Source organism: Penaeus japonicus, unplaced genomic scaffold, assembly GCF_977035675.1.
Source record: "Penaeus japonicus unplaced genomic scaffold, GWHDUDI00000001_assembly GWHDUDI00000024, whole genome shotgun sequence".
NCBI lineage: Eukaryota > Metazoa > Arthropoda > Malacostraca > Decapoda > Penaeidae > Penaeus > Penaeus japonicus.
In genome coordinates this window covers 19,071,713-19,084,212 of record NW_028234426.1, presented here as the reverse complement: position 1 = coordinate 19,084,212, position 12,500 = coordinate 19,071,713, and the positions used below count along the sequence as shown (strand labels likewise).

Genomic DNA, 12,500 nt, shown 5'->3' with positions numbered 1-12,500 from the left:
AGATTCACCCGGTGACAGACTGATAACCTTCGTCCTTGGCCTATGGAAGAGAACCTTGAACAATGACTTGTGTTTCGTCCGGGAGTGGGGCAGGCCGAGGGGCGGAGGGTGGCGGGAGGGGAGAGGGCTGTGGTGGGAGGGGGGAGGGAGATGGGGGATATCCCAGAAGAGGGGGTGGGGAAGGGAAGGAGACAGAGGGGTGGTGGAGGAGAGGTAAGGAGGGGGAGAAGGAGGGGGATCGTGGTATGGAGGGCTGGAGGGGGGAGAGGGTCGTCGTAAACATTGGCACGTTCGTTCACGGTAATCATTCATATCTCATCTATTTCTCTATCAGTATATTTGGATTATAGGGTGGGAGTTCCGGATTAACATTTTGATCAAACCAAGATGAAGTTTGGCAATACACATCTTTAAAAGTCTCCAAGGAACAACACTAATAAATTACACAAAACCGTATAATCAACGTCCAGAATGTGATAATAACATAAACATAACTTTTTTGGTAATATTTAATAATAAAAGTTATATTTATGGTATTTAAGTGTTATTTCTTATTTTCCCCGGCTATAAAAATACTCGAACGCAGTAACCTCAATCAAGGTTACGACACTGTAATATATATATTTAGTAAGTTTTCAAATGTACCAGTCGGTAATTTCAGTTTATATAAAGGATCTTCTTATTACATAGATATATACGATAATAAATTTTAGAGATTTTAGCTGAAGTGAAGTAGAAAGTGTTGAAAAAAGTAGTTGGTTCATCTGTTTCAAAGTGTCTTAAGTCTGGCCATACAACACGCAGAAAGTCAACACGTGAGGAACTTGTCAATGGTGAATTAACACCAATGTGACTAGTGCAGGGGATTTTGGAGGAATTACGAGATAGAACGTAGGTTTATCACATAAATTTATAGTTCATTTATAGTATTACTAATTTATAACCTGATGCTATTATATAAACTAGTGTCTTCTGGTGTGGCATATTTCAGGCTTTAAGTGCCAAGGCTATTATTATTATGTACACTAACATTAATGATACCCCAAGAAAGAAAATTTTCAGAAACCTGGAAGCTAGCCTCTAATTAAGCTAAATTTCGGTAGGTTTTGATGTGTCAATCACCCATCTCCAAATTATTTCTCGCATTCCACATGCCTCACCATGTTCACACATCACGGAAGACAAGGAGAACGTGCACCTCATCGTCCAAGGGATTAATGGTCACGTTGGTTTTCTTCATGCGTTTTTTTCCATAACTTCATGTGATGTGACTTGCTGAACTAGAATATTTGTTTTTGGTTTATTAACAAAGGCATTAGGGTCGATTTTCACAATAATCACAGCAGTTAAGGTAGTGCATGGAATTGATAAATACACAAAGTCACCAGGTCATTATTTATTTTACTGGTGGCACTCAAGGAAAATGTTTTTTTCACAATGTTCACAAGGAGAATATATGCTTCAGTAATTATTCAAACCAGGTGTGTATATGGCTCACAGAGGGAGATTGTCCACAAAAAGTGTAAGCAGTCCAGCATAATCAAGTTAGAGAGGAAATCTCCAGTTTACTGCATGATGCAGAATAGGCATCATGCAGTAAGATTTTTGTTATTTCTTGTATTCTAGCCCTCTTTCTCTATTTCATGGGTTCTTTCATATGTCTAAAAGTGTAGCAGCGGTATTATGGGAGTGGCTCTAAAGCATCCTGTAGTTATTATCAGTGTTACATTTTGCAAGGCTTCTATTTTTTCCCAGGATTTTCTTCTGTTCTATATTTTAATATCTTGTATTTTATTTTTGGTTATATTTTCCATTATAAAATATTATTAATGTTACCTTCTGTACTGGGTAGGAGAGCATTGTCAATTTCTTCATTGTATGTATCCAATTAAAGGATTTATTTTCTATATTCCTGATAGGGATGCTCCAATTCAGTTTTGGAGCACCAGATCTTAGACTTGGTATATCTTGATTATTTTTAAGTTCCAGTTCTTTATTATATATTTGCTTTGCATATTGTGTCTTATTTTTTCCTATTTGTGAAGGGTTATATTTCACTCTAGTAAATCTTGTTTCTTTGCCTATTTTTTATTTTCAATCTATCCTGTATCTAATTTGAAGTTTCCATTAACTTTTTACTTGTTGATATTATTTTTTATGTTATTTCTCTTTGGTAAACTAAAGTATGTTATTAGTATGGTATATAATTTTAGTCTTGAAGCCTTATGGAACCCCACTACATGTCCTTCCTTTAGCTGTATATATATCTGTAGTATATTAGAAAGTTTTTCTTTTAGAAGATTGTAAATCCAATTTAATGGTATCCTATTATTCTTGATCTTATATTGAATCTTTTTAGTCAGGATACAATTTATTGCTTGTTTGGTAGTATTTGAAACAGAAACAGAATGTGGTCTGATGTTGTCCTTCATAATGTCCTCCAAACAGCATTCCCCTTACTGCAAATAGATATGCTACTGCTATTATTTCCTATGAATTAGCCTTAACCCAATGTAGGCATAGGTAACACACTTCTCATTGAGGTGATATTACCCATATGGACCTCCATTATTCACTTTTTTTAGCCTTTAATAGTCACCCTTCCCCCTATTAAAAAATCTAGCCAAAAAAGTGGTAGTATAATCATCTTTCCTTTGAAAATTGCCAATTATTGCATTCTGAGTGAGGGATGTTTTTATATAATTTATTATAATGGGGGGAGGGTCAGTACCCAGGTGACTGGTACCTCTATTACCAGGTCGTTTGTTTTTAGTGGCTTTGAATTCTACTCTTTTTATTTGACCAAGTGATTGTTTCTCTCTCTCTCTCTCTCTCTCTCTCTCTCTCTCTCTCTCTCTCTCTCTCTCTCTCTCTCTCTCTCTTCTCTCTCTCTCTCTCTCTCTCTCTCTCTCTCTCTCTCTCTCTCTCTCTCTCTCTCTCTCTCTCTCTCTCTCTCTCTCTCTCTCTCTCTCTCTCTCTCTCTCTCTCTCTCTCTCTCTCTCTCTCTCTCTCTCTCTCTCTCTCTCTCTCTCTCTGTCTCTCTGTCTCTCTCTCTCGTTTCTTGTTTCTTTTTTATGAGTGTCTGTCCCTTTGTTTTATATGTAAATTGCATTGTATGCAGGAAGCTAATCTCACTCCCATTTAATCTGTTCTATTACTGAAAATAAGTAATTGATAATTTGGAAGTTAACCTGTCTTTACTTTTTAAACAAATGACATATATTGCTATTAGGTATGAATTTTTTTATGGTTGGGGTCATTTCGTATACTCTTGTGATGATTTCTGTAATTCTTTTTTATCTGATTTTATGGTAAATATTGTATTTCTTATTACTTTGAAAGTTTTCTTTACATTATTATTATTATCCTTGAAAAAACTGTCTTCTTTTTTATTTTCTCTTTGTTCCATAGTTGAAGCATCATATCATCCAGTGTAACATTAATAAGAAAAATGTCTTTCATCTTTTGTCTAAGACAAAGGATGGAATAGTTGGCTTTCATTTTTAATACTACATGTGTAGGGTTTTCGTTTTCATCTGTTTTTATAGTAATGGCAAAGTTGAATATAACCTTGCAACATTTCTTTGCAAAAATGTCATGGATAGGAACTTCATCTGGCATCTGTGACAGTGCATGTATTTTGTCATTTTTGACATGGCAGATTTTGTTTGTGTCAGTTCACTTGTTTTGCCTTTGACATGGCCTAGTGAAAGATGATATGAGGCTTCTCTTTTATTTTGTGAAATGTCCTTTTATCTTTCACTGCAGGTAGATTTGTATCATCGATAATTTTCATGGAATTACATATCTCTTCATATTTCTAATATTAGAAAGAAATAGTATTCATATTCGACTTTTGACTCTAATCTCTATACCTTCTCCATTTGGCAAATTTAGCCTATCATTTTGTACTTGATATCCAAGCACTAGATATACTGTGCCTAGCATGAAGTGCAAGTTTTAAAGGTTATTCTGAATAAGTCTTTGATGTAGTTAAGTTTTTACAATTTTCCTTAAGGCTGCCATCCGCCTTTAGGCCTAGTATTGAAAATATTAGTTGATATTAATTTTCTTTTCTTTTTTTAGTATGTCTTTATATAGAGATGGTTCAGAAAAATAATTATTGGTTTTGAGCAGCAAATAAAGACATTAAAAATAAAATGTAAATGTAAACCCCTGTTTGTGGAGATCCCCCCTCCCCCCTCAGGCTGAGGGTATTTTTTTGCCAGACGGTGAGTGGCTGGGGTATCAGAAACGCCTTCATAATTAAAAACCACCTGGCTGGTACAGAATATTTACTGAGGCCAGTGGGCTAGTGGTTGAGTTGCTAATGCATAATAATCAATAATATTAAATAATTTTGGCAAATTTACACATAAATTACAACATTATTTACAAAATGCCAGCATGTGTGCATGTTTTGTTGGAGAGAGGGTAAGAAATAGGCCTATAATGTCTTTATTTTTGCAATTTTTTTCTGAAATAATTTGTCATTCAGATGGATGTTGCAGTTCATATGTGAATTTTTTTCAATTGTTTTTGCAGCCATTATGATGTCCATATCCAGTCCTAACTCTTATATTTTAATGTTTATGAGGCATTATGCAATATATATCCTGGTTAACCATTGGAAAATGTTGAATAATAGTGATGTTAGATTTAGTATTTTTTACTTTTCACACTGAACATTTACAGTTACCAATTTCAAGATGCATTAAATTGGATTTAATTTTGCCTACAGGTTGAAGTTATCAGGAAGTCAAGATGCCTTTTTGTCAGGCAAATAACAACAAGTTACCATCCAACTTGCCACAGCTACAAAACCTGATAAAACGTGATGCAGCTTCATATACAGAGGAGTTTGAAAGGCAGCATGCAGTCTACAAGGCTACATGTGCAATATTTGAGCAGAATCCGACAGTGTATAATGACCAACTTCATGAAATTATTATGTTTTTAGCACAGGTTTGTTATCTGTTTCTTTAGGTGTTATCTCCTAGATTTGTGAAAATTGTTTTAAAATCTGAAAATAAATGAGTTTTTACAATAGTACATATGGAAGGAGGTGAATGCTCATAGATTTTTAATGAAAAAACAATATATTATCTATAAATAAACTGTAAATGTTATAAAAGAATGGACTAAAATCATTGAAAATGAAAGAAATCCAAGGACATAGGTGTACATGCATGCATATGTATTTTGGTTAAATGCCTGTATGTAAGTATATGTTTTGTGTATGTTTATGTATGTTTGTGTGCAAGTGTGTGTGCTCTGTGTCTTAGTTATTATATTCATATTATAAAGAAATGATTAAACCATTATAATTATTAGTGTAGAATGGTACTCATACTCTCTTTTTTGTTGTTGACAGGTTGCCCAGTTTTATCCTGATCAGCTAAATGAGTTCCCTCAAGAGTTAGTAGCAATCTTAAAGCGTCATGCTTCTGTCCTGAACCCGAACATGAGGATGTCTTTAGTGAAAGCCTTGATGTTCCTAAGAAACAAGAACCTCCTTTCCCCTCTAGAACTCCACATGCTGTTCTTCCAGTTGTTGCGTTGCCAGGTACACTATGTCTGAGATACTGGTACTGGTATCATACATACCTTTTCCTCACAAATGCTGTTAAGAACATTGTGATATAAAACCTTAACACAGAATTCATCATTCCATTGGCATTTTCTTTCAGTTTAGTAATAGTTTTACATACTAAAATAATGTCCCTTTTTGCATTTCAGGACAAAGCTCTCCGCAAGTTTCTTCAGCAACACATAGTGACAGACATTAAGAATATAAATTCAAAGGCAAAGAATATGAAATTGAATAAGGAGTTGCAAAACTTCATGTATGAGATGTTAACAGCAAAACATGCTGTTGCATCTAAAACAGCATTAGACATTATGATTGAATTATATAACAAAAGGATTTGGAATGATGCTAAGACTGTCAACATTATCACTGTAGCCTGTTTCTCTAAAGTAACCAAAATCATGGTTGCTGCCATCAAGTTCTTTATTGGGAAGGATGAGGAAGAAAAAGAAGACAGCAGTGATTCTGAAAGTGATGAAGAAGACTGCAACAAAACACTCAAGACAACAATGATGGCTGTCAGAGTTAATAAGAAAAGTAAGAAGAATACTAATAAATTAGCAAAAGTAAAGACTGTTGTTAAGAAAAATATGGGCAAAAAGAAAAAGAAAGAAGCCTTTGATTTTTCTGCCCTACACTTGATTCATGATCCTCAGGATTTAGCAGACAAACTCTATAAGCGTCTAGAAAAAATGAATGAAAGATTTGAGGTAAAGTTGTTGGTTATGAATTTTACTTCTCGTCTCATTGGTATTCATCAGCTATACCTTCCAAACTTTTATCCACTTCTACAGAGGTTCTTATTCCCACATCAGCAGGAGGTCACCAAAGTGATGGTATTTGCTGCTCAGGCTGCACACCAGCTTGCATCACCTGACGATTTAGAACCACTTGTTCGAACGCTTGCAAATAACTTTGTAACAGAACGATACTCAAATGAAGTTATGGCTATGGGTCTAAATGCAATTAGGGAATTATGTGCAAGGAATCCACATGGTATGACAGATGACTTACTGCAAGACTTGGCTCAGTACAAATCCAGCAAAGATAAAGGAGTATCAACAGCAGCAAAATCTCTAATCGTTCTTTACAGGGAGGTAAAGCCTGAACTTTTGGCCAAGAAAGATCGTGGTGCACCAACAGAACTTCGAACTGAAGAAGGGCAACAAGAATTTGGAGGGAACATTGCTAAAGATTACATACCAGGAGCAGAAGTTCTAACATTCAAAACTCGCACTGATAATATGGAGAGTGATGAAAGTGATGAGGACGAGGAAGAGGAAGAGGAGGATGAGGATGAGGATGAATGGGTTGATATAGATGACTCCAGAGATGGGTCCATTTTGTGTGAAGATGAAGATAAGGTATTTTCTAACAAAGAAGCAATAAACCAAGTTATGAAATTAACCGCAAAGGAACGTGCAGAGAAAGCCTCAGATATTGTCAGTTCGCGGTTTCTCACAGATGAAGATTTTCAAAGGATTGCAGCAGTACAAGCTGCAAAACATGTTGAATTATACAGTGGGAGTAATAAGATCAAGAACAGGAAGAGAAAGCTTGAAAATATTGATAAACCAAGTGAAGGAGAAATTGTGCCCTTGAAGAGTATTGAAATGATCTATAAGAAGAGGAAACATGACAAGGCTGCAAGAATGGAGACTGTATTAGCAGGCAGAGAAGGGAGGGAAAAGTTTGGATCTCGGAAAGGCCAGCGGATGAATCCAGACGCTTCCACAACAAATAAAATGAAAGCCAAAACTAAGAACTACATGATGGTTAAACACAAGGTTGCCCATAAACAAAAGGCTTCTTTCAGAGATAAACAAATGAAACTCAGAAATGCTTTGCTAAAGCAGAGGAAGAATTATTAAGTGTATTTAAATATTTCTGTGTACAAGTGTTTGTTAAAATTTATCTTTTGAAGTGAAAGTAATTTGAAAATCCATATTAAATAATCTTTCTCATGGTATGGCTGCTGCCACTGGATTTTTGTATAAATATATTATATATTAATTTCCAGCAATTTTGGATTATTTATTAATTCATGTTATCTAAGATATTTCAGATTGCATAGGATTATGGTATAAATATATTTCTATATATGAATCTTTATTTTTTATTGTCCTTACAATAGTATATGCATATATTTTTAATGGAAGCACAAGAATATTTCCCAATTGCTTTTAGAATCTATCAAAAAAGGTGTCACTTTTAGTATTGTATATAATTTCATAAATCTTTTATGTAATGTTGAATGTAACAAATTACTATGACTCCTCCCTCCCCCCAAAAAAGGAATATTTTATTCTGTCTTGTCTGTGAGTATTGTAAAACCTTGAGCGAACATGATTTTTGATTCATACTGCACAGTAAGGCTAAACATGCATATTTATAGAGAGAGTTGATAGTGGAACTTGTGTACTATCCACGGCATAGGTATTTTTGGAAGCATGTATATGGTTATTAACCCACAGCGGACGGGTGTCATGACATACATGACGTAGGAGCTTTAGCCTGACGATGGGCGTCCTGACGTACATGACGTTCGGGGATTTTGGATCACTGTGCTATTTTATTTTACTATGAAAAAGGAATGAGTGATGATGGCTACTGCAGTCATAATTACTATAATTACCGTAATACTGTGCTAGCTTAACGTCCAAAACCTAGATGGCACCACTTTTTCCTAGCACCAGCAAGAGAGAGAGCCTTGAATGGCACCCATCCACGGTCTCTAGCAAGCACTATCTTTATAGAGCGATGACACACACTAAGTTGACGAACTCTTGCTCAAAAGTACCGCCGATGAAGGATGTGCAGTCAGAACGGGAAGAGGAAGATGACTCAATCCATACCCAGTGTCTAAAATGTACTCCTGTGCCAATATGGATGCCTTTCACTGTGGCACTCACAGTCACAAGCACAGGTTTCATTCCTCTTCCCTACCTCTTTTATTTATCTATATTGTAGGTGGTTATATGTTTCATATTCGTTCATGACAGCACAAAAATACGAAAAAAATATAGTTGCCTTTTGTCCTCCCATAAAACAGCAATACTTCTATCACACTGAGTATAAAGAAAATATTGAGCTAATATGGATAATATACTACAATTTTAGTTTACTGCAGCACTGGTAGAGCCTGTCATATGGCATATATAAGTCTCTAAACTCAATAAAACACACAAAAAAACAAAACAAAAAACGCTCTAGTTTTTCAAAGAATGACTGAAAGAGAGTGAGAATGTTCAAATTATAATGCTTCAAGCAGTCTCTCTTTAAAATAAAACTTATCCCGGAGGCTGTGCAAGCATATCTATCCCCGTCTGCAATGGGTTAAGTCCTGTTCACACACTCAAGCAGTAGGCACAAGCAAATAAGATGCCTGTTAACCTGTTAAGATCAGGGTGGATTTGGCCGCATCTTGGGTAATTTGAAATGCGCAGGCCTAACACTGCAGGCTGTTTGGATGCTGAGGCAATGACCAGCCACCATGCCCAATCACATTGTGAGACAGATAGACAAAGCTGTGATATGTTCATGTCACTCACTGGGAAAACTAGTTAAGCCATGTTGTGAACTTAATGTGACCTGGTGGTTTTCTGCAAAGGCAGAGTTGGTCATAGATGCGGATGGCACCGTGCCAGACAATGTAAGCCAGCCATCCTACTGCACAAATAATTATTTAATGCCGCTACCAATGGGTTAACAGTGGGTGACGTGATATCACATCATGTGGTGGCAGCACATGGCTTTTTGTTTGGCCGGCACTGCGGGTGATGGTTTGTGCAGCAGTCGGCCATGGCCAGAATGGCTTAACCAAGGCATTAGGCCTTCGCGCTTGAAATACCCCAGCATTAAGGCCAGGTGGGGCCAAAACTGCCCTGTCATTATTAGGTTAACAGACTTTTTTCAGATGTCTGTGGGCACACTTGCAAAATACCATGCTGGGGCTGGAGCCAATGTACAATTGATCAGGAGTGTAATGCTGCTGTGAGACATACTAAGTTACATGTAGACCCTAGATGGTATTGTTACCATTTATTTAAATTCTGAATAAAGTAATTGTTAAACTTCACGTCTATACCAATCACCAAAGATCACTGCTCTAGACTCGGGAAGTGAGATCCTTTTTGTTTTGCTCTGTATTTATCATACTGCTCATGATGGGCACTTCCTCTTGCTACTGCCCTGCTTTTGCTAGACACAGATAGTGCAGAACAGTGGATAAAGTATGATGAGCACTGCTTGATTGTGTGGATGGAGCTTTACCTATGACTTTCTAGCAGCCACAGAATACTTAATTTTACAGACATCTATATACAATATTCTACTCGTATTCCTTAGTGCAATCTATTTGATATCCACATAACCACACACACAGAAAAAGACAGACAGACATATAGACACTGATTTAGGTAAATTATCCCTTCTGAGATGGGTCACATTTCCAAATGTATGGCCAGGGCTGGGCATCTTAAGTGATTTTGTGATCTATTAATATCTAAACTTATGGTATGATGCAACTGAAGAAATAACTAGGTTCTAGTTTGAACAAAAAATACCTTAAAGTGTTCTGACCCTACAAAAAAAATGCCCATTGTGGAAGGGCTAAGTGAAAAAAAGATTTTCTCTATAATATATTTATGCATAAGTATAGAGTGAGCAAGGAAATAGACTTTAAAACATTTAAAACAGTTGCTGTGAGTAACTTGGTCTAAACAATCTTAGCAGTATTCCAAGAATTGTAAGGTAATGCATAAAAACAATCCACGTCTAGGTAACTGTTTATTTGAATTAGTAATTGTAGATTTTTTCAAATCTAAATGGAATAATTCATCTTATCTATAAAAAGTTATTTGAACTTTCATTTATATGTGCATCATGTACAAAAGGAATGTGAGATATAAAGAGAAATATGAAATCAGAAGTACAAATAGGACAACAGTTTTGAAATCCAGGATGATGTCGAAACTGTTTTGTATAAAGTATTTTTACCATCCTACCACTGTATAACACAACTGTGTTGGTGCAAATTCAAAATTTGACAATGCAGTTACAATACATTGACTTTTAAAATCTTATTTACTTATTTCTATTAATATACCCCAAAGAAAGTCCTGTATGTATATAAACTATACACAAGACTAGTTTCATGACAACATAACAAACAAAAGATCGGAAATATTGGTCTAAAATGTGCCTTTAGTGAAAATAGAAGTAAAAGATCACTAAAATTATAATTGCAGTTTTGTGGGATTAATAATTGTATAAATATCAGTGGACCTACAAGAAGTCAAATAATGTATGGTATATTAGCCCAATTTTGGGCCAAGCCTAACTGTCCAACAACTGCTCACTCTGGTAACAGTGCCAATACCTCTTGCTTCTGACATCGTAGGTACTTATACCTACATGGGTACTGCCCCTTGTGTGGACATAGCTTGAGCCAGAGCATGTATGTATGTGTATGCATGTATGTATATTGGTATTGACATATACACTCACTAAGACACATACATACCTTCCTACTCAGTGGATCTCAAACTGCTGCTGAAGTTGACTGATCCCTGGTCTCAATCTATGCCACTGCCCTCATCAAAAATTGTCTCTATTATTTTTTTTTCTGCATTTATGTAGAATATATAAACAATTTAATTATTTATAACAAAATTCCAGAAAAGTAACAAAACTATTATGCACTTTACATAAAGCTAAAAAATCTTGATATACACATAATTTAAAGATATAATTTTTTCTATATAGTCTAGACTATAAAATGAGTAAATAAGAAGAAAATATCATTGCTGAAATGGCTTATGTGTGCACCTAAATATAGTAAGATGCAAAATCATAAATAAAATTTGAAATTCCTACAAAAGACAAGAGATACATAAATATAAAAGGCTATATGACTAGCTGGGCATTAGGCAAGCTATTGGTAGAGGCACAAGATATAATGGCTAGCAACAAAAGTCAAAGCCTGTGAATGCATTCTATCCAGGCTTACAGATACCTTGTCATCATTGGATTAGCGAGAAATTTAAAATGTTTGAAAAGAACTATTGTTTAACAACATAATAAGTATTTCCACCTAAAGGTATTTAATTTCTTTTAATGACTAGAAAAAAATGACTAATACTGCAACTTTTGAAGCTTGTGCCAACTTTATGTATAATAAACTATGGCTACATAATTTTAAAATACTGAAGCATGTAGAATTCTAATAATGCTAATACATATAGAAAAATTTAACTAGTTAAAGAACTTGAAATATGATAGTTCTTATTAACCCATTTGTGCCACTTGATGTGCTATCACGTGATCAGAAAATATCCCCGGTTTCTGGTGACGTCTTGAAACGTCAAGTATTTTATTGCTTAGTTCTGGGCGGGGCAGTTGTGATGTGCTAGAACGCCATCAATAGAACACTAGATTGTTCTTAAATACAATTATTTTTCATAATTTCTTAGTCTCTGTTACTTTAGTTTAGGTGTTTAAATATTAAAATGTAATATAACATTAAATTTTTAAAAATTGACAAAGATGAAGACATGGTAATTTCTGCTCCTGATCGGTTGAATAAAAAGATCTGAGTTGAAATACTATAAAATAAAATAAAAAAAATACTAAAGTAATACTATTTCTAATTTGTCAATTAACTGTGATGTCGCATCATATCACGTCACAAGGTACATGTACATACTCTTATGTACATACATGATTTTTTATATTATTCTTTTTGTTTTGGAAGAAAGAAAAACTGATATTTCACTAAAAAAATCCTCCCATTTTTCATAGAAGTAAATAATATGGCTAAAGTTCAATAAAATAACACTAGAAAAAACATTTTTCAACTAAAATATCTCCAGAACATGGCAATACTTTTATATGCCTTTAAATTGTAGAC

The 12,500-nt window shown here is 35.0% G+C and overlaps 2 protein-coding genes across 4 annotated transcripts in view; one reads left to right on the top strand and one right to left on the bottom strand.

Moving 5' to 3' along the window:
- Positions 1–235, bottom strand: part of LOC122257431 (dehydrogenase/reductase SDR family member 4) — a 7,839-nt gene extending 7,604 nt beyond the window's left edge. Inside the window, exon 1 of the mRNA XM_043022713.2 lies at positions 1–235. This exon is cut by the window's left edge and continues 178 nt beyond it. The gene's annotated coding sequence lies outside the window, so the exon portion shown is untranslated.
- A 519-nt stretch (positions 236–754) lies between these two features.
- Mys45A (SDA1 domain containing protein Mys45A) lies at positions 755–7,696 on the top strand. 3 transcript variants are annotated; one of them, XM_043022711.2, is made up of 4 exons: positions 755–891; positions 4,742–4,965; positions 5,375–5,566; positions 5,740–7,696. In XM_043022711.2, the coding sequence occupies exons 2-4, from the start codon at positions 4,765–4,767 to the stop codon at positions 7,459–7,461; spliced, it is 2,115 nt and encodes a 704-aa protein (XP_042878645.2). In that variant the 5' UTR covers positions 755–891; positions 4,742–4,764; the 3' UTR covers positions 7,462–7,696. The 3 variants fall into 3 exon arrangements, with proteins under 3 accessions (XP_042878645.2, XP_042878646.2, XP_086406919.1); XM_043022712.2 differs by lacking the exon at positions 755–891 and adding an exon at positions 1,104–1,220; XM_086550793.1 differs by lacking the exon at positions 755–891 and adding an exon at positions 1,209–1,225.
- The last annotated feature ends 4,804 nt before the right edge of the window (positions 7,697–12,500 follow it).

Coding starts and splice junctions, on each gene's coding strand:
- Mys45A (XM_043022711.2), top strand. CDS start 4,765: ATGCCTTTTTGTCAGGCAAATAACAACAAGTTACCATCCAACTTGCCA. Junction 4,966..5,374: donor TTATTATGTTTTTAGCACAG/GTTTGTTATCTG, acceptor TGTTGTTGACAG/GTTGCCCAGTTTTATCCTGA. Junction 5,567..5,739: donor TCCAGTTGTTGCGTTGCCAG/GTACACTATGTC, acceptor TTTGCATTTCAG/GACAAAGCTCTCCGCAAGTT.